The 23,698-nt window shown below is 33.2% G+C and overlaps 1 protein-coding gene and 1 non-coding gene across 2 annotated transcripts in view; one reads left to right on the plus strand and one right to left on the minus strand.

Moving 5' to 3' along the window:
- Nucleotides 1-883: 883 nt before the first annotated feature.
- On the plus strand, nucleotides 884-956 carry Trnaa-cgc. Its single transcript has one exon. It is a non-coding gene; the product is annotated as a tRNA-Ala (tRNA).
- A 1,668-nt stretch (nucleotides 957-2,624) lies between these two features.
- The window catches only part of LOC113371353, a 51,755-nt gene continuing 30,681 nt past the window's right edge, over nucleotides 2,625-23,698 (minus strand). The window contains exon 6 of the mRNA XM_026611981.1: nucleotides 2,625-2,847. Coding sequence (XP_026467766.1) covers nucleotides 2,716-2,847 — 132 coding nt within the window. The 3' untranslated portion in view covers nucleotides 2,625-2,715. The remainder of the gene's footprint in view (nucleotides 2,848-23,698) is intronic.

Below are 23,698 nucleotides of genomic sequence, written 5' to 3' on the forward strand. Positions count from 1 at the left end.
CTTGATGATAATAAAAATTCTTGGGATTGTTGAAACAAAATACGTGAAACCTTTGAATGAAATGGCGTCAATTACAAAGGGCATGGCTCAACTGGTAGAGCTCTCGCTTTGCATGCGTGAGGTACCGGGATCGATACCCGGCGCTTCCAAATCTTACTTTTTTACATCTTGTTGACGATAACAATTATTGAGTGATTGTCGAGTATACAATACATGTGTGGGGAATCAAGCATGCTAGACATCATGAAAAAAACAATATAACTTGTCATTTTCATTTCATAAAATTTTCCAAATCAATAAATTGTTTATATTTTCATCTTGCATCCGTATGATGCAAAGCGCTACAGAAGTCGAAAAGGTTATTATAATAATTGCGAAAATCCATATTCTTACAGAGCGCAATCTATTTACCCAAAATATTATAGAAATTAAAATATATACAATAGATCGTGGCGGAATCTTCGAAGTTTACTAAGACATCGAGATTCGGGCAATTTACCACGTGATTTATATTAAGAACCATATGCAAAGTATGAAGATGATGGAAGGTCGAATTACCTACCATCCGGTGGATCTGCCGTTGAAACTGTCATTTATTCTATTGGATGAATTACTAATTGACTAGTACCACAACACTGCTATAGTCTGCTTTCCCGCCATATATTTATAACGTGTTTCCCTGTATTTTTTTAAACTGTGAGGTCAACGCTGGGCAGGGAGTGTGTGGGGAATCAAGCAGGCTAGACATCGGAAATTTGGCGAATATTTCATAAAATTTGCTTAATCAATAAATTATTTATATTTTCATCCAATGGATTTTATATTTTTATATTCATAACTACTTCCACATATGAAATCTTTGAATGATGTGGTCGCAGTAGCCGGGGGAGTAGCTCAGTTGGTAGAGCGCTCACTTCGCATGTGAGAGGTATCGGGATCGATACCCGGCATTTTCAGCCGTAACTTTTTTTATGTCTTGTTGACGATGAAAATTTTGTGAGTGATTGTTGAGTATAAAACCCGTGAAATCTTTGAATGAAATGATGTTATTTGCTGGGGATCGATACCCGGCGTTTCCAACGTAATTCTTTATGTCTTGACGATGGTAAAAATTATTTTGAAATAACGTTGAGTATGAAGCCCGTGGAATCTATAAATAAAATAGGTGTAATTGCAGAGGGCTTAAGCGGTAGAGCGCTCGCTTTGCATGCGAGATGTACCGGGATCGTCACCCGTTGCTTTCGCACATTACTCTTTATGTATTGTGATGGTAAAAACTATTCTAAAACAATGTTGAGTATGAAAACCGGGGAATCTATAAATAAAAAGGGGGTACTTGCAGGGGGCTTAGCTCAAGTGGTAGAGCGCTGCATGTGAGTATAAAACACGTGAAATCTTTGAATAATATGGGGTCACTTGCCGGGGGCAGATCAAGTCGTAAAACGCTCGCTTAGCGTGTGAGAGGTACCAGGATCGATACCCGGCGCTTCCAACATACTTTTTATGTCTTGATGATAATAAAAATTGTTGTGAGTGATTGTTGAGTATAAAACCCGTGAAATCTTTGAATGAAATGGCTTCACTTGCTGGGGATCGACACCCGGCGCTTCCAACGTACTTTTTTATGTCTTGATGACGGTCAAAATTATTGTGAAACGTCAAAATTCGTCAAATCGTCAATATCGTTCAACAACCACCGTATTCGCCTGATTTAGCATCGATTGACTTTCAGTGAACATTTTTGATTAAAGACTTGAAAGCCGAATCGAAGAAGGAACTGATGGCTATTCCGGAAGATGGGTATAAAATTGTTCCAAAAATTGGAAAATGCATTGTCATATTTACATTGCACCCGAAAGGAATTAATTTGAGGTGTATAAATCATATTTATAAAAGCAGAAAGAAATTTCAAAAATTCAAGTAATATCTTACTCATATTTGTACACAATATATAATATCGTTTTATATCGTTTCGGATTTCTTGATATATAAAGATGTTGATTTATTCTTTTACTAATACATTGGAAGCTTTTTGCAATATGTCGGTCATCTGACCAGTTATATATAGAGCGTGAAAAACTATTACTATATCCAGCGCCACAATCCGCAAAGAAAAGCGGGCATGCTATCCGCTTCATATATTGTTTTCACTTTTTAATTAACAATAAAACATAAAAAAACACCCAAGAAGGCAGCAGGTAGAAAAAAAATATGCAAACGTAAAACATCCGGAAATTCTTAAATTCAAACTTGTTTACAATAATATATCCACAAAAATAATATAATCTTATATATTTTGTTGTATATTTATTTCTAACAAGATGTTAAAAAGATCACAATTCTATGCCAAAAATCCTGTAATTACAATCTATATAAATTTACATATGCTAACTAAAAGTGTGCTATAATAATAATATTAATATAATATAATATGATAATTTTACAAACATTCAGATAGTATATTAAAAGTTCAAAGTATTAGTACATATTTTTGGAAACCTAATAAGTTCATATATAGGAACATTATTATTTGTTTAGTACTTTCTTTATAATAACTACCAATCAAAACCTAAATAAATGTACAAGTACAAAACATAGTTGTGGGTTAATTAGTCTAAATTTATTGTATAACTATAGTACGCGAAATTATATTTCGTATTAAATTTATTGATATTATATTAACTATAATTAAAATTCATTTAACGGCAATGGTTATTATGTCCTGGTCATCATTCCATTGATCATTATATTCGCAAGGGCGTTTCTCCTTTTTCTCCATGGACCCATACCTTGCGCATGGTATTGAAGTTGAGTATACCATTGCTTCGTTCGTATACCGTCCTCGGCCTATATTATAATAAATTCTTATTAATTTATATTAAATCACATTTTAAAAAAATCTGAATCATATTTAATTAAAAAACAAAATAAAATTCTGAAAATTTTGTCTAAAACAGCTATTATTAATATACTTCAAATTTACTAGCTTTTTTTAGCATGTTGCATAATCTTTCCCTCATTCATTACGTTGTGAAATATCGGATATTCATATAGTTTTAACAATTGCCTTTTATGCTTGTATTAAATACATAATATGAATCATATAATTCGTAAACAACTGTAAATCAGATAACAAAAAAATATTTAGAAAAACAAAAATATAAATTAAGTCAATAAATTAGTAATAGCTTCCGCAGACATATCCGAAATAAAACAAATCTCGCATGGCCTTATTATATATGTAAACACAATATATGAAATGTTGGTTCAAACCCATAGTACAAGGTTTTGACCTCGGCATTTTTTGACAGTCCAGCCTGATAAATACATATATACCCCATATATGCTATATATAAATTGCTGGAACTTCCCGTACCGTAACGAAATGTTCGAGGAAAATAAATGCTTTCAAATATATTATTATAAATAAACTAGCTGATCCGGCAAAAGTTGTTTTGCTAAGTAAGGTATTTCTAAACAATTTCTAGAGAATAAAAAAAAGAATGCTTTATTTTAGGAGTGTAAGGATGTGTTGTTTGAATAGTACATACAATGAGGTATTATAAACACAATAAACCCTAAAGTCTACTTGTATAATAATGATTTATATAATTCATAATAACAATATTCATTTGTCCATATTTTGGTAATACAATCAAATTGGAAGTTTTATACACTTTCTATAAAAAGATGGTATAATTCAATTCAAGTCTTTTTTAGTCTTTAGCCATGGTCAATGTTCAGTTGGTTATTTTTGCCCCACACAGATGTAAGTTTTTAAAGTGGTTATATAAAGAAAACTGTTGAATCGCACTCAAAATTAACATTACATTTTATAAAACAATTAAATAGCGTATAGTTAAAATTTATATTAAGGTCTCGTGAACTAAACCACAGTGCTCACAACCCAAAAAACTAACAATATAAGGAAATACTTTCGTTATGGATTTTCAAAGATTACCGTTTATCTCCCGATAGCAAAGTCATAAGAATCAAGGTTATAGCTGGTTATACATCTTTTTCCCTCTACTTTCAAATATTGTTGTTGAACGATGCTAAACTTTACTGGTTTTTGAGATATTGGTGGAGGACTTTATTAACCCCGGAACTCCATATATTACTATCCATTCTTCAATAATATCATAGAAAATTTTTCCAGTTTATTCTTCAATATTAGTGGAAAATAACCAATAGTGAACTATATTTTACACTGCATTATCCAATGATTGTTGAAGTTTTTCATCTTTTTCAATTTGTGATTTAATCAAGCATAAACGATACCTGACTGTGTCTAAAATGCATGGATTTTGGCATATCGTTTGGTAGGAATTCCTTCAAAATTGTAGGTCTTCAAAATTGTAGTGAATCTTTTTTCTGCTATACTTGTTCTAGTACCTTTGAATGCAAGCATTATAATAAATTTTCAAAATATTTTATTCCAGAGAACTTGTAATTTTGTGCATTGACATTTTTACAGGTGTGTGTTCCAAAGTTATATTAACAACCAAATCTTCTTATTTAAGTATTGGTCTGTTATATCTGGGAATAAGTTATTCGACAAAATGTACCCTTTGATCAATTCCAAATTTAGGTTTTTAGTTTAAATAATCTAAATAAAATAATGATATAATCTAGAAAATGTTTTATAAATACTAATGAATATAAAATTATGCAACAAAGACTAGGCCCAATCCATACAGCCATTTTAACGTTTTACCGCGGATTGTTATATAGCTATATAATATGTACATTTCTTCTTTTAAATTTGCTTGAACATATATACATTTTCAACATGTTGTGATAAATTTCAATGTGTTTATTTTGATATTCCTTTTTTGAAACCGTGTATCCAAATTAGTGGCATCTTTGTTATCACCATAACTTCTATATAGTATGCTCGGAAAGTAATTGGAAAAAGACCCGATCAACAACAGCATTAGTATCTAAACAAGATAAGAAAAAATCTGTAAAATTTTTATTATTATTATGTGGGATATGTTTAACTATTTTAATTTATTATTTGCAAATTTGAATGCTGGAAAAATTTCTTGCTATGCATTAGAAGTGATTAGAGAAAAATGTCTAGGGTGTCCCCTTCGATGAATTCCAAATTTAGGATCTTAATTTGAATAACCTAAATGCAATAATAATGTAAATCCTAAAATGTTTTAGTAACACATTATTCACAATAAACCAATAAGTACTTTGCAGCACAGCTTTTGAAATAAATAGAATGTGTCAAAAATTAATACAAAACGCAGTGAGCAAACGAATGGTAACTTGAGAATTAACCAAAAACTTTATATAAAATCAAAATAAGCATTTTTATTAACATTTAAAAATATATATTTTTTCATTATTAATTAAATTTTAAAATTAAAAGAATAACAACACTATCTAACACTGAACATAATCTGTTTTAACTTATCAAAACCATTTGACATATGAGTAGGCGATTCATCTGTCATCATGAATAATATTGTGTGTGAAGCCATTTTAAATCAAGTGCTGTTTACCAAAAATTTTCAAATTAAAAATGTAAAGTTTCTACGCGATTTTGAATTATTATCTCACCTTTCCGACCATCTCTGGATTGGCACAAATTTTTCAAGACTAAGACTGGCCAAATCGGTTCAGCCGTTTTCGAGTTTTACCGAATCATTTGATCGAGAGCTCCATTTTTATATATATAATACTGTAACATTGTCTAATATTTATAAGAATTATATAAACTGAATTGCAAAGTTGAAAATATTTGTTTAAAGTATATTAGAACATAAGTCAGAATTACAATTAAAATCTGAATTATTTTCGATTATACAAAAAAAATTGAAAAAAAATTGAAACAAAAACAATTATTTTGTTAAAACAAGCAGAAAGTTGTTTGAATTATTCAAATCGGAAGCTCAGTTCTCTCAAAAATTGCCATTTTTGCACATTTAGCTCTGTATCTCTGAAACCGCTAGACCTGCCTTTGCCAAAAACTAATCACCACTTCCCCCCGTCATTACAAATTGAATGTTTCTTGAATTATTCAAATCCGATGCTCCGATCTCTCAAAAGCTCGATTACAATTTGCTCCGTATTTCCGATACGGCTGAACCTGCCTTTACCAAAAATTAATCAGCACATCTCCCTATCAATAGGAATCGGATGTTTTTTGAATCCGAAAACGTGAATGAAAAATTGCATCCATCCATGCATACACACACACACACTCATACACTGGGCGGTAGACTGGGGAAGTAGGAAGACTAATGCAAGAGGTAAAGCACTTTTAGAGGCATTCAATGCACTTGACGTTGTTTTACTTAATAGTGGTGATAAACCAACCTTTGAAAAGGGCAGTGCAAGCTCAATAATAGACCTTACTTTTGTTAGCAATAGCCTCGTCAGAGAAATTTGCAATTGGGAGGTATTAGGTATCTACACTGCTAGTGACCACAATGCAATCATCTGGGAAATATCAACAAATAGAAACATTAGAAGACATGCGAAAATATCTAAAGCCATTGGGTGGAAAATAAAATCTTTTAATGAAAGCGCCATGAGAGTTGCCTTAAATTGCAAACCTATAATTTCAGAACACGCAGATAAGCATACTAGAGAGCTGATGGAGAGAATAACCGAAGCCTGTGATATCAGTATGACTCTTAAACATGGCATAAATCAAAGACAATCTGTGCACTGGTAGAATGAAGAAATCAGCTCTCTTCGTAAAGAGTGCCTAAAGAAAAGAAGGATCTCTCAGCGTGGATATAGTCTCAGTAATTCTGCACAACTGGTAGTGGAATATAAACAAGCACGTAGGCAACTAAATAAAGCTATCAAAGATAGTAAAGTTAGGTGCTGGAAAGAACTTTTGGATGAAGGCGAAGAAAATCCATGCGGAAGACCTTATAAGACTGTAATGTCTCGCCTCAAAAGCCACCCAATACCTTCACCAACTTGCCCACGACCATTGAATAAAATAGTAACTACTTTGTTTCCACGACAACCTAATTTGAACTACCAGGTAACACATGTAGAACAGAATAATATTCCACTTATAACACTGCAAGAACTGATGGAAGTTTGTCATCGCGTTGGTAATAGCAAGGCACCGGGATTAGATGGAATTCCTAATATTGCCTTAAAAACATCAATTATGACATCTCCGACAATGTTTCTTAATGCATATAATACATGCCTGAAAGAAGGGGGTTTTCCACGAAAATGGAAACAGCAAAGATTAGTGCTTATTCCCAAAGGAAAAAAACCACCAGATGAACCATCATCCTACCGTCCAATATGCATGCTGGATACAGCGGGTAAAATTTTTGAAAGAATAATTCACCAAAGAATAGATGCAGTAGTTGATCCAATCCTAGCAGACAATCAGTATGGTTTTCGCAAAGGGCGATCAACTATCGATGCTATAAACTTGGTAGTTAATACCGCCAAGGAGGCAATCGCTGGAACCAGATGGAAGGGGGGGTTCAAAAAAGTACTGCCTTGTAGCTACATTGGATATAAAAAATTCTTTCAATTCTGCAAACTGGGATTGCATTATGAATGCACTCCGTGACAAGAACGTGCCAGCATACCTATGCAATATAGTCGCAAGCTACTTTACAGACAGAATTCTAATGTACCATTCACGCGATGGTACAGAAGAATATAATATAATAGGAGGTGTGCCGCAGGGCTCTGTTCAAGGCCTTTTGCTGTGGAATATTATGTATGATGGCCTTTTGAGACTAGAGATTCCAGAATGTGTAAAACTAGTAGCATATGCAGACGATGTTGCCATAGTGGTTGTCTCCAAACAAATTGATGACATCGTAAGCCTATTCGATATTACATTTAGAAAAATTAATCGGTGGATGGGAACAATGAATCTCCAATTAGCACAACAAAAAAGTGAAGCTGTTCTTATCACTAGTAGGAAAAGAATTGAGACCATCAAGCTAAAGATAGGTAATCTTGAGATCACGTCAAAACCTCACATCTGTTACCTTGGCGTAATGCTTGATGCTTGTTTGAATTTCAATCAACAGGTGGAACACGTTAGTGCTAAGGCGTCAATAGTTAAGTCGAAACTTGCTCGACTGATGCCTAATATTGGAGTTCCTAAACAAACCAGAAGGATATTACTATCGTCAGTTATTACTTCGGTGCTGACATATCGCATCTCCAAATGGGCTGATGCTCTTAAATCTCAAAAATCGAGGAGAATAGAAGGGCCCTTATATCGTCTCAGTGCTATAAGAATTGCTTGCGCATTTCGCACAATATCGGCGGAAGCAGTGTGCGTTATTTCAAGAACTGTGCCTCTCTTAGTCTTAGCAGAGGAAAGACGGACAATTTACTATGGAAGACATCAACAACTGTGTCCTGAAAAGCTGAGATTAGAAGAACGGCAGAACAGCATTAACCGATGGCAGCAACTGTGGGATGTCGCAGTAAAGGTCAGATGGACGCATCGTCTCATTCCTAACATCAAAGTCTGGCTAAGTCGCAAGCACGGCGAAGTAAATTATTATACTACGCAAATGCTATCGGGGCACGGCTGTTTTCGAGCCTACCTACACCGCTTCAAGCATGATAGCTCGCCGGATTGCCCATATTGTTTGGGCGAAATCGAAGATGCTGAGCATGTGTTCTTCGTGTGCCCGCGATTTGGTGCTCTACGGGATGACGTGGAAAAGACATTGGGACGCAGAATTACCCCAGGTAATGTTGTTGAAGTGATGCTGACAAGTGAAGCTGCTTGGAACGCCATAGACAGATTTGCGAGAGACGTTTTAATGGACCTGCGTTCTATAGAGAGAGAAAGGGCGAATAGGACTTCGCCCATTTAAAAGATAAGTATATTGTTTATGAATTATAACATTGTTTATAACAAGTTAAGAATTGTAATATTCTAGATCCTCCACCCACGAAGTAATGCCTAACGGTGGTTTCCGTGGGGACCAGAGGCAGGGGAAAAGCGGAGGTTTTAGTCGGTATTATACCAGGGCGGTATCGAGTCCGACATACCCAGACAGAAGACCGGTCCGGGATGCATAAAAGCATTTCCTTCGCTATACAAAAAAAAACACACTCATACACACACACACTCATACACACACACTCATACACACACACTCATACACACACACTCATACACACACACTCATACACACACACACACATACACACACACACATCCATTTTTTTTTAGGAATGCCAAAATGTTCAGAAACCTTCAACACGTCGAGAAATGCAAAAATTTTCAATTTCGATTTTCGGCTCATTACAATAACTTACCCTACAGGAAGTTAACAAGCCTAAATCCCCGCCTATATTCGTCCACAAGGTCGACGACGTTAAATTACTAGTCGGACTACTAAATGAAAACGTACCCAATAAATACACAAACAAAATATTAGGTAACGATAAAGTGATGCACTGCCTAATAAAAAATTTTAATACTCCTTAAAGAGAGTCATACCAAAATGCACTCATTTCAAGACAAAAGCAAGAAATCTTTTAAAGTAATTGTGAGAAACCTGCATTATAGTACAGATATCGAAGATTTAAAAACCGAACTAGAAATACTAAATCATCAGGTAGCCCGAATTTCCAATATTGAACATAGAATAACAAAAGCATTGTTGTGTGTTTTTTTTTTAATAGAACTCGAACGCAAACATAATAAGTCAGATATTTACAAAATATAGTTTTTAAAGTTAATATCGAATCAAAGAGGCCGGTTAGAGATATCCTATAAAGTATAAGATGCTAAAGGTACGGACTTACTAAATCATATTGCTTCTGGAAACCCCGTTGCGTTAAATGTGCAGAAGAACATCCATCTAAAGATTGCAAATAGAAGGATTGAAATGTTGTAGGTGTGAAGTACGTTCTATGCAAGCAAAATCATCCGACAAACTACAAAGGATGTCTAGAATATAAAGAAATCATGCATCAAATATTTCCTAAACTTCGTACAAAAACAGACGCAATTTCCAAGAGTTAACTAAAAAAACAGGCAATACCATTAATCAACAAAAATAATTCACAAAATGATATTAGCGAATTTAAATCCTTGATAAAAACTTTTTTTTTATTTATTGATTTTGTATACGGGTACAATATACATAAGCCATTTACAATATACATAAGTTTAATCTCAAATACTTATGCATATCTCATTTACAATCATTTATAATTTTATATTATTGGATTTAATATAAGTATATAGGGCACCTTATATTCTTGTATCTGTCAACAATATTATGAAATTAGTTATAATAGAGATTTTTTTACTTATTATTTTCTCCCATGACACTTGGCACTTCATAATGACGTGCTCTGCATCCGCCCTAGTCGTTTCACTCAAGCAATTAGGATCGATATCGATACCAATTCTGCTCAGATGAAGCGGAGCGTATGAATGATTGAGTCTCGATCTGCATAATGTAGCGTAAAACGGCCAACACTCAGTAAATTCGTCAAACCATAGTTTGTCTGGAATCTTTCCTCGTATCATACCGTACAATCTACCTTTGTTACGTATAGATATCTGGAAGTCCAATTGCCAAATGTTCCGTGTGTTTGCTCTGTTAAATCTTTTTTATGTCTTTATATGATATTCCGTCCGTAGCAACAATCCCTGTATTATAGCATCTTTGGCGCCGTTATCTGCCGCTTCGTTGCCAGCTATCCCAATATGGCTTCTTACTCATACAATGCGTAACTCCCATTTTTTGATATTATAGAATGTATGTCATTTAGTGTATCTATCGTTAGTAATGACGGGTCCTTTCCCATCGACAGCATGCCTTCAAGAGCAGACCTGCTATCGCTGATTATGACTGATTTCTTCACACTATGTTCATCAATGTATTTTACGAACCTATTTATAGCGTACATTTCCGCTGTATATATTGACGCATATTTGTCTAGTCTATGTTTAGTAAAGGAATTTTTCCCCTGATGGTAAAAACACGTACCTACACCATCTGAATTCTTCGAACCATTTGTATAAAATATATCAAAGTCTTTAAATGTTTTATGTATACTTCCTTTGACCTCCATCCTACATTTATTGATATTTCCGCTATAGTACACATTGGCGAAGTCGATTTGAATTATATTTGCCAGATTAGAAGAAGTATCATTGTACTTTAAATGAAATCTTGTAGTCGCTGCCCAAGTTTGTAAGAGATTACGTTTTCTACCACTTCACGATACGCAGTTACTAGTATAGGACTCTTCCTATTTCTCCAGTATGTACTGTTCAGTTTATTATCAATCTGATTCACATTCTTTAATACTAAGTTGTTAAATTTCATTCTATCTATGATGAAGTTTGAAGCCAACAATCTCCTGCAGTTATATGCATTGACTAAGTCCACATTTGCAGTAATCAGGAGATTATTTTTTGCTAAATTAATTTTGATTTCATAAACTAAGGATGTGATAAAGTCGATAGTGCCCCGATTATTACGAAAGCCTAGCATGCAACTCACAAATATCTTGTTACTTTCTGCCCACCATTCCAATCTTCTTTTGATATCGTTCGAATGTTTTTGCTATACATGAAGACAGCGATATATAGGACGATATGATTCTGCTCTTGAAGGATCTTTACCTGGGTTAAGAATTGGAATTGTAATAATATTTTTCCACTCTTGAATACCTGTTTTGGTGATCCAAACTTCATTAAGCACCCGTAGTAGCATATTCTTGCCAAAACTGGATAATTTATTCAACATAGTATAGTGAATATTTTTCGCATCCGGTATAGTGTTCGAATTCCTTTTTAGTGCCAAAAAAAATTCGTACATTGTGTAAGGCCCTTCTAGTTCTTCCTCTTTTTGTGCGCTTGGAATAATTACCTCATTTGCTGCTGAGACCGGGGTAATATTGTCAAGGGACTTATCTGATTCATCTATAGGCCTTGACCCAAATGTATTTAGATCAAGTTGATCTTGTAAAAGAATTACAGAATTAAATACACTTGTCCCGTTTTTTTTGAACGTTAAACGACATTTCGCTAAAATTCTTTTAAATTCGATGTAATTAGCCAAAACAGGAAACATTTTGTATTTTCTAATATCTTCTAACTTCTCCTTGAATCTTTCGCACTCTTCATCCCACAAAGGCGTTGACAAATATCACTCCAATCCAAATTGATATACCAAGGTGGTCCGATTCCAAAGTTTCATCTGTGACATGTCATTCACTGAGCATCACAGACGGATTGCAAATGGATAAATCTACCGCAGAAGGATTCCTGTCGTGCCTTCTTAGTAACATGGGGAATCCGTCATTTAAAACACATAATCCTCCAGAGTTTATAGCTTCGCTTAAAATTATCCCATCAGGATTATTATGAATGCTCCCAATGCTCGTATGGTGCCCATTGAAGTCACCTGCTATGAGAAAAGGCGGCGATATATTCCCGCACAATAAAGTCCAATAGGTAAGATTTGTTCTGTGTCCTGGGGCACAGTAAATCCCAAAAATAGTAAACACTGTATTATTATTGACTTTGATTTTGGCCCCACAAACTTGAATTTTTGCGTTGCTGTATATCTCGGTGTTTAGAGTTTCGGAACGTAGTCTACGGCAAATATATAATGATATACCTCCGAATCCATCTTCTCTATCATAATAGAGAATATCCGGATATATTATAATTGTATTCCTTTTTCATCCATGTTTCCGATAGTATTGCAATATCTATTTGGTTGGCTTTCATGTATGTTACCAACTGAAACTTCTTTGAATAAAGTGATCTAATGTTAATTTGAAAAAAAAATTATCATAAGGATACATGTAAAAATAAAATTGTTTTTTCTATTTTAACACTATGCTAAGTAAAATGCCAATCAAAGGATACTACAAGTAGTATACTCATATTGTATAAGGTAATGACACTCATATTTACGAGATACCAGATTCATAAATCACAATCATCTTTATCATGTCTAAGTTGTGACCTCTCCATCCTTTTCAATATCTCAACTAGTATTTTATAGTGTTCAGTATTGTTCGACATATTAATCCGTTTAATGTTTTCTATAAAGTCTTCAAGTAAATCGATGGAACTATCTTGATAAGCAATGATATTACCACTACCTTCTTCTTGTTCATGTTCAGTGTTCGTTTTAAAACGTTTACTTGGGTTATATTTGGGTCCGTGCTATATTTTCTAATTGTTACTAGTTCATTTTCAATATTATTTTTCGTTGTAAATTTTGGAATCGACCGGATATTGTTTGAAGATTTATGGATAAATCTTTTTGGTTTATTAAACTGTACATGATCAGCATACTCAATTTGCCCTTCTTCCTCTAATTCCGATAATATTTCGAGTCTATTTTTGCCCAAATGGTTATCTGATTTGCCCGCATAACAAATCTGTTTTGTGTGAAAAACAGGCAAATCTCTATTTCTGTCAGTGCTAGCATACCCTATTCTCACTACTTTAGCTTATTTATTTTGGTTTAGAATGTTTTCAGCTTCATGAAAGGCTATATTTTGCCATGCCATCATTTTTTTTATTTGTTTATTCTTTATATATACCGGGAACTCTTTGCAGGGTGGCTTTCTCTGCATAATGCGCATTCCACTTTTTGCTCATTACAATCAACTACATTATATTCGCCGGAACATTTCATGCATCTTTGATCTCCTTTACACTGTTCATCTATATGATTAAATCTGCAGCATCTATAACATATTTAACTGAATGAATTGCCACCTAGTTAGGTAACACTGTACCTCTAAACCTTATTTTAACACATTGTGATTTAAAATTCATTGCGTTAGTATTTATCGCTTTCATACGTAAGACTTCAAGGACAAGTATGTCGGATTCAATCGCGTCCAGAATTTCTTCTTCTGATAATTCAGAATCCACGTCAAATATTATGCCTTGACTGGGAAGTAAATATTTGGGACTATATGCCATAGGGTGTAGACGGCCTATATTTTTATCTATTGATTTGACGTAAATTATGTATGTTCCCTTGTCAAAATCTTCAAATCGGTATATATTATTCAAAATACTAATTTTATTTAATTTATTCATCTCATTACCTGAGACTGTAACATCATTTACATTGATATTATTAACTGCTTTATTGTCATTTTTATGCGATTCAATATTTGTTTCAATTATTTCTCCGCTTTCGCTCAATGCCTTCTTCTTTATTTCACTGTTGGTTTGTTTTGATAATCCTTTTTCTCTTCTACTTGCTCTAGTTATATGGCCATTAGCTTTCTTGACGACTTCACCAATCTTTCTAATTTTATATCCACCACTTTTGCAATTTAAACTTTCTTTCTTAAATTTATTCTCATTAGCGATCTGTTCGCATGAATTCTCACTCATTAAATCGCAAACTTCCATATATACATTTGATTTGTTTATGTAAGTGTTGCTTCGATATCAGAAACGCAGGTATCAACATTCGGATCAGACCGAACTGTTTGTTTTTTTAATTTTATTTGGCCTCGCTTACTCTGAGCATTTAGCCATCTACAACATTTTTATTTATTTACATTATAATTTTTATATTATTTTCAATCTATATATGTATCCTATTCTATATTCTTCTTATGCTTCTTCTCCTTATTTTCTTCAATTCTTGCTCTTTCAAATTTTTTATTCATTTTAATTTCTAGCTTCATTCCATTCTTTTCTTCATTCTTCTTTTAATTTCAGCTCAGTTCCAATATTTCTCTTCTTACTCCTAATACAATTCAGCTATTCGAACTCTGTGTTCCTATTTTTCTTCATTTTTATTCAAATTTTCATTTGATTTCAAATTAACTCAAATTAGTATTCTGAATACTAATGCTATACATATTTTTTTTCCTATATTCTAAGTCAATGATTTCCTATATTCTAAGTCAGGATTTGATCCGAAGATCCCTGTCGTGTAAATCGAGCACGCTACCAAGAAGGCTATGTTCGCCACATCTTCGGCTGCTACACAAGAACGTGTATAAAAACGTTAGCAGAACAAATGAGTGTTATGCTCAATTTGGTAACACACGTAGTAGGGCAGGACAGTGAATAATGGATCTTATACGTTTAGCAATATGGAAATACCAATGAAACTTCAACATTTTCTGCCAGTACATAAAATTGATATCATGCTTGTATAAGAGACGCACTTTACGTCAAATAGCATATTCAAAATTCCAAATTTTATTACATATTATACGAATCACCCTGACGTATCTGCTCACGGCGGTAGTGCAATTATTATCAAGAAATCAAACACTACACATTAGAAAGCTCCAACAAAGATTATATTCAAGCAACGAACATAGTTATTGATCTACTCCGCCACAATTTGAAAATTTTGAGAAATTCCTCAAGATCCTTGAAACAAGCTTCATTGCTGCAGAAGATTTCAACGCAAAACATACTGAGTAGGGCAGTCGTTTGAATTCACCAAGAGGTAAAGCTCTACTCAAAGCAATGCGATTCAACAACTGTTTGCATATTTCTACCGATGAGCCTACATACTGGCCTAATGACCTATCAAAAATTCCTGACATTTTAGACTGGCATAACTAAAAATATTAGATTTTCTTTCTGTCAAATTCTGCTTAGACATGAGCTCAAATCATTCACCAGTAATCATCACTTACAACAAACAAGTTTTAAAATAAAATTGTCATTTAAATCATTACAAATATATCAACTCAGACAAATTTCAAATTAACTTGTATGCAGCCGTAACTTACAATCTACCACTCAAAACAGAAAATAACCTAAACGACGCAATTTGTTATCTGACAGAAATATTAAAAGACGTTGCTGCTAAATGCTCTAAACCACCACCGTAAACAAAACCAGAAGATTGCCCTCAAAATGTAAAACTTTTAATTAAATATAAACGAAAGATGAGGAAGAAATGGCAGCAAAGTAGAGCTCCAGGAGATAAAACCTAGACATAAACGTATAAAACCTAATCAAATAACTAGAAGACTCAAAAATATGCTTAACGTACACAGGAATACTTCATTCCACAATCACATTGCAAATTTAGATGTTACAATTCATTCACTCTAGAAAGCCACGAGACACGTAAGAAAACCAACGACATACATACCTCCTAACGAAAAAGCGACAATACAGGGCCGAGTAATGATGAAGAAAAGGTCCAATTATTCGCAGAACACTTCAAGTGTGTTTTTACATCCAATTTATCATGAACAAAGAACAAATCATCAAAATTAAACGAGAACCAAATAAGAGAAGGTAAAATCGACAAATTTAACACCTCTGAAATAATTGAAGTGATCCGTAAAGTAAAATCGGGAAATCCCCATGTATCTTTTTTTTTTTTTTTTTTTTTTTTTGTTACAATTTATTTTTGTTAATCAAGACTTTAATGTCTTATTTACAAAATTGATATGAGCAAAAAAAAATACAAAAAAACACAAAATGCAATACATTGAATATAAAATGAAAAAAGTTGAAATAAAAATTAAATTAAAACAGTAATACAAAAATAATAACATAAATGAACGATGACGTGATGATGTATGCCGCGTACTACGTCAGGACGCGTGCAGACATTGGGCTAGGAGTTTGGTAGATCGGAAGGCCATTTCTTGCTCAATCTTCTTATCGGTCTCTGAATCGCTTGAATTGTAGGATTTGTATGCTGGATTAATTTGTTGTTAAAAGATGAACTTCTAATCTTTATCATTTCGTTGACTGTTGAGATTTTCAAATCCTTATGTAGGCAAAAATTCGAAATATACCAAGGCGCATTAGTAAGGATACGCAGAATTTTATTCTGGCACCTTTGAATGATGTTTATGTTAGATTTGCAAGAGCAACCCCATAGTTCGATTCCATAAGTCCAAATGGGCACTATGATAGTTTTATACAAAAGTACCTTGTTATCGAGAGAGATTTCAGATTTCCTCCCAAAAAGCCAGTAAAAATCTTTTATTTTCAGTTGGATTTGTTTCTTTTTATATTCAATGTGCGTTCTCCATGTCAATTTCGAATCAATGTGCATGCCTAAATATTTGACAGAATTGCATAATGGAATTATTGAATTGTTCATGATGATAGGTGGACTGTTGTGATGTTTTAGAGAAACAATTATGTGCTGAGATTTTTCGATATTGATTTTGATATTCCAATCTAAAAACCATTTTTCGAGACTAGATAAATAATTTTGTAACTGACAAGTTGCTGTTCTAATATCGGAATTGCATGAAATTATTGCTATGTCATCGGCGTAAGTGCATATGGTTAGAAGATCATCTGTGGGCATATCGTTTGTGAAAAGAAGATAAAGTACAGGACTTAGCACACTGCCCTGTGGTACCCCGCATTCTATATTTCTGATGCTCGAAGTCACATCTTTAATTTTGATTCTAAATTTTCTATTAAGCAAATATGAGCTTAAGATATTGAAGTAGTTTGGAAAAGTTGTTTTGATTTTATATAGGAGTCCTGAGTGCCAAACCTTATCGAAAGCCTGACTGACATCTAAGAATACGGCTACGCTGTGTTCCTTTCTATTCATGGCTTCAAGAATACGAGACACCGTTCTGTTGCATTGTTGAATTGTAGAGTGATTTTTTCTGAAGCCAAACTGATGGTGAGGAATCCAACTATCATTCGGATGATCTTCTGACAATCTCTGCAACAAAAGTCTCTCTAAAATTTTCGATAATATCGATAAAAGACTGATAGGACGGTATGAACTAGCAGTGTGATGGTTTTTGTTTGGTTTAGCGATCATAATAATTTCTGCAGTCTTCCACGCTGTGGGCCAATAATTGTATTGAAGTATGGCGTTGAAAATATTGTTATATATAAGATACCTTTTGTAGGCAATTCTTTTAACATCTTTGGAGTAATTTTATCCATACCTGGCGAAGATCTATTTTTTATCCTTTTTATTTCACATAAGACATCATTTGGTGAAAAATGTCCTAACGGTGTAGAATGTATGGGTTGATTTACGAAATTGTTAATTAAATTATTCTGGGAAATATTTCGAGCGCTAAAAATGCTACTTAGATGATCAGCAAATGCCTCCGCTTTTTCTTCGTTGCTTTTTGCCCAAATGAATCCGTTTTGGTTGGTTATTTTCAGAGGAGGGTTTTGTTGTAGGGTTTACTTTTGTTTCTGATTGGTTTCCATATGGAATTATCGTACCTATTTAACTGCAATATATACGACCTGAATGTACAATTCTTCCATTCTTTCATTTTTTTCCTCAGCGTGTTATTGAGATGATTAAGCGATGTCTTATCCGTTGGTAGATGAGAATGTTGCCAGGTTCGTCTTGCTCTTCGTTTCTGTGCAATTAGCTTCTTAATCTCTTGCGGAATTATTAGATTATCATTTCTTGGATTAATGTTCGGGGTGATCTGCTTGGTTGTTTCACGTACAATCTCAGAAAAATAATCTATATTATTTTCTATATCAATAACGCTTGTAGGCCTAGATTTTGGAAATAATTTTGAATCAAGTATGGATTTGAATTGAATCCAGTTAGAAAGATTGTTGTGTAGAATATGATTGTTGATAACTGGAGTAGGAAATGTGCTAAACGTCACAAGTATTGGAGAATGATCTGAAGAGAGATCGTAACTAGATTCAATATTGAGATTTGAAAGATCAATACCTTTCACAATAAAAAAATCTAAAAGGTCTGGAACTTTAGTAGGGTCAGAAGGCCAATAAGTTGGACTGCAAGTTGAAATAAAGGAGAGGTTATTTTGCCCTATGGCTGCATGAAGAATCTTTCCTTTGGCTGTAGTCAGTCTAGAACCCCAGGCAATATGTTTACAATTAAAGTCACCACCAATGATAAATTTATTACCTAATTGAGAGAAAAAATGAAGAAAACTGAGCACAAGAAATTTTGAATCTTGGTGGACAATAAACAGCAGAAACACAAAAATTATATAAATTTGTTTCAACAGAAATTTGAGTTGCTTGTAGAAAATCATCAGAAATATTTGGTAGAACAAAATGCTTTATATTATTTTTGATTAATATAGCCGAACCGCCGCGAGCCCTGCCACTTGGGTGATTTGAGTTATAAGTAGTGTAGTTATAAATTTTGAAGTAGTTTTTTTCAGTGAAGTGAGTTTCTGAGATTAATAAGATATCTATTAAGTTTAACTTTAAAAACATTCTACTTCATTTTTGTGAGGTATTAAACCGTTGGCATTCCATTCAGCAATTTTAATTATTTTTGCCATTGCTTTTGTTGTTGACTAACGTGGATAACATATTTATTATTATGGTGTTCTGTTGCAAAAGCTGATTGAAGATATTTTTAAATTCTAAAATGAGTGTTGCTAGAGAATCAGAATCAGGATTTGAAGGTGAATGATTAGAAGCAGAGTAATTGTTTTTTGCAATGTCTGCATAGGAAGAATTTTGAATTGTTGGATTTAAGGCCGGAGAAATGTTGTTTATTTTATTATTAGAATTAGAATTATTAGAATTTTAAAATGTTGGTTATTTGGATTTGGATTTATGACTGATTGATTTACTGGAGTTTTGTTTCTTTGTTCTTTAATTTTTTGGAAGTATGAGCAACCGCGATAATTAGCTGGATGAGCACCGTCGCAAAAATAACAACATGCCGGAGCATTCGGATCTTTGGTACAAGCATTAGTATTATGATTGTCACCGCATTTTAGGCAAGCAAATGGTCTATTGCAGTATTTTTTGGTGTGATTAAAGAGTTGACAGCGAGTGCATTGTATAATGTTGTTGGACTTTCTCGGTGGTTCGACGCGTATTATGCAGTTGAATAATTTATAAATGTTATAAATATTTTTGTTATTTCTATTTGGTTCCAGATCAACAAAAAACATATTAAGAGGTTCTTTTGTTATTCTATGTCTAATATTTAGGATATTACGTACGACATGACCCTGTTTTAATAGTTCTAATTTAATTGCATCTGTGCTTGTTGAAAAGTGTACATTTCTAAGAACAACCCTATAAGCCTTCTCTTCTTTTAATTGATATGTATGATATACGGCATTAGTTTCTTTTAGATGTCTGGATAAAGTTCGAAAATGGTCGACAGAATTACATAGAATTTTAAATGTATTGTTAGCTAAACTTCTCAGGAAATATTGATCGTGCGGAATTATTTCATTTAATTGATTAGACATATCATTAATATCGTCAACTCCGTAAATAAATATTGGAGGGGGCTTACTGACTGGAGCCGGTTTAACTGAGTTGTCATCATTAGCTGTTTCTATTGTTGAAAGGGCCGAAAATCTGTTTTGAATTTTGACATCTATTCCTAATGGTTCAAATGAAGTTTTTCTTTTTTTGAAATTGACTACTTGCCATGAATTAGGAGGTTTCTTGACATCAGAATGTGGTTGAGTGAGGCTTGTAGATACACTATTACTAGATGATATTACTTCCTGTCTTGAGTCAGAAACTGATGAAGTTAAACGCAGCGAGACCTTTTCCGATGTAAACATATTGGTCCGACCTTCTTCGCGAGGTATCTTGCTGTATTTGCTGGATCCAATAACGGTATTTCGTAGTTTTGGGATTTCTGATGGTTTACTGTCCGATTCCATATTCGCTTCTATATCTTGATTGAAATGTAAGACATTTCTTTGATTCCACAAACGCACATTAGAGTCTCGATTATGTATGGTTTTTTGTAAGCAATTATTTAATTATCTGTACACTTTTGTAAGCTTTTCATGCAATTTTAATAAACCGTAAAATTCAATCTGACATGCACTTGTTTTTCCATTCTCCCCATGTATCGGCATCATCATATTTATCCTAAAACGTTTTACTCCGAAGGGTTTCAGCTTTCTTACAATTATCTTCAATTCTATTTTGTGACTCAAAATATTTTCTTCAACCTGGAAAACGGCTAAATTAATATTAGTCCCAAAACCTGGAAATGACCCGAATCTTCCTTCAAGCTACAGACCAATAAGTCTCTTATCACTAATGTCTAAAATATTCGAAAAATTGCTGTTGAAAAGAATAAGATCATGTCTAGAAAATATAGAAGCAATACCTAAACCCCAATTTGGATTCAGAAAGAAACATTCAACCGTTGAACAAATACATCGCATTACAGACAAAATAATGGACGCACTTCAACAGAATTCCTTCTGCTAAATAAACTCCTGAAAGAAATAGTGAATGACCCTAATATGTACCAAACTGGCTCATACATTAAGACCTCAACATTATTACAGTACATAAGAAATTCCAGATTCATAGTAACAATTATAAAAAGAGACTCGTAAACCACCCAAATTCTTGCGTAAAACATCTCTCTCCTCACTCTCGGACATATAACAGCAAAATTTCGAACGCCCAACCAATGGATTGGCATCCGATTTAGAGAATCTACAAAGGACTATCAAACAATTTGCTGATATTTTATTTATGTAATTAATAAAAAAAGTTGAAGAAGTTAATTAAAAATATTTGCATAACTACTTGGAAAATAAGTGTATTAAAAATATACTCTAAGGAAACTTAAACCTTAATTTGAAAGAATGTATGAAAATTATCTATTTATCATGACTAGAGAAATTATAATGTAAACTGGTTGGTAATGGTATATTGCCTTGAGGCGAGTTACATGCACTAATCAATAGAAAATAAATTAATTTATGAGTGATTAAAAGTATTCCGAATGGATTTATTACACATAATTGAAAACAAACGATCACGTTAACTCGGAGTATTTTCTATAAGCAAATTTTATAAAATCAACAGATTTTATAATTGAACCAGTTTCCGAGGACTTTAACGATTTAGTATGTTCATTAAGACCAAGTACTCTATTGTTATACCAAGTGAATTGTCTAATTTTAATTTTACCAAAAGCCAAAAATACTACTGATTTTCTTAAACTTTGATGAATTTTTAAAATTAAACTACTTTAAATTGTCGTAAGGCCATAATATTTCAGTAAGTTCTATAATACCATGACTTCTATATCACCATAAAAAGTTCCATAAAAATCGGCTTAAATTTTTTTTTCAACAGTTAATTACAAGAAAACTGCTCGGTAGATTTTCACCTAACACTAATCAGTATCATTCCCAACTTTACCAACATATCTTTCGAACTATTTTTGTTTTTTTTTAAATTGATTCGGTAGTATGAGCTCAAATGTAAACGACAAGTTTAACACATTTTACCAAATTACAAATAAACGGCTCGGCCCATCGTCGCACAAAACTGAGAAACGATAATCCTCATCGAGATACATCAAATGGCTTTTAAATTTCTGAAATCGATTCAGGCATTTTTGAGTAAACGTCGCTGAAAGGTCTAATTTTGACAAATGCCAAAAAAACGATACTAATTTTTGCAAACTTTGACGAATTTTTAAAGTTAAACGAGAAGGTCCGCAATATTTTAGTATGATCTATAAGGGTATGGCAATTACTATAAAAAAATAATAAAAATCGTCAAAAAAAGTTTTTTTAACACTTTATCACAAAAAAGGCCCGGCCAATCACTACCAAAAACTAATCAGCACGATTCCCAACTAATATCTCTCGAACTGTTTTTGAATTTTCAAAATCAATTCAGAATTACGGGCTTAATGGTGGACGAAAACTTTTTTATTTATAAAGAAACGCCTTGGCCGATTGTCGCACAAAACTGACAAACAATAGTCCTCATCGAGATACATCGAATGGCTTTTAAATTTTTGAAATACAGCCATTTTTACATACTGTTTATGAATAACAACAGACTGAAAAAAACGTATTACTAGGAAACACTAGTGTTTCCAATTAAATAGCATTTGATACAAAATTAAAGAGTTGTACATGAATTTTTAACAGTTATATGCAGGAAAATAATTGTGCACATACAGCCCCTCAATGGCACTTACTTAGAGTAATTAAAGTTGTTTTGCAATACCGAGAACATTATAGACAAAAACGTATGATCTGCGGTATTGTATAATAGCGTATTCACAATAAAGTCGTGAACCATGCGAGTACCGAACAAAACGTTCCCGCGAATAAATTGCAGAGTTGGAAATGTTTAAATCGTAGAAACTGGCAATCAACTCTTTACACGAATACATCGCGTGATCTTGAAAGGCATAGACATTTGCTTTTTAATATTACTTAATAAACAACAGTAAATGTAAAAATATGCGAGAGAAATAATTATTTTCATTGTTAAACTAAATGGGGTATGTGAAACGGCAATTATAATCAAATGTTAAAAGCACTTAGTTCACCTGGAAATGAAATTGCACTCAAAGCAATTATACTTTTTAACAGCTTTTGTGACGATTTTACTAAACTAACTACGTCAGTTTTGTATATCGCTATTTAAATTTCCAGGAGAACATTTAAATTACTACTGCTTGACATCAGGCTGTTTGAGGCCGATATCGTACCTGAAACCTCTGTTTAAAATCCCATAACTTCAACCACTAATCCACAAGAAATTCCATCAATTAATTAATGCGTGTTTTTATGTTGGATTTTACTTTAAAAGTAAACACTTAATTATAGCAACTGTTTCAGAGAATACAAATTATGGAAAAGTTATTAACATAAGTTTATGCAATTTATTTTTCTTAATAATCTTGTTTATTTTCCGATAATATTTTCAAAAAAATGATAAAAATGTTGTTTTTAATTGTAAGTTGCAGACAGACGAAGCATTTAGATTCAAACC

This window comes from Ctenocephalides felis, unplaced genomic scaffold, assembly GCF_003426905.1.
Source record: "Ctenocephalides felis isolate EL2017-DRISC unplaced genomic scaffold, ASM342690v1 CF-g0.4_SCAFFOLD_01492, whole genome shotgun sequence".
In the NCBI taxonomy this organism is placed as follows: domain Eukaryota; kingdom Metazoa; phylum Arthropoda; class Insecta; order Siphonaptera; family Pulicidae; genus Ctenocephalides; species Ctenocephalides felis.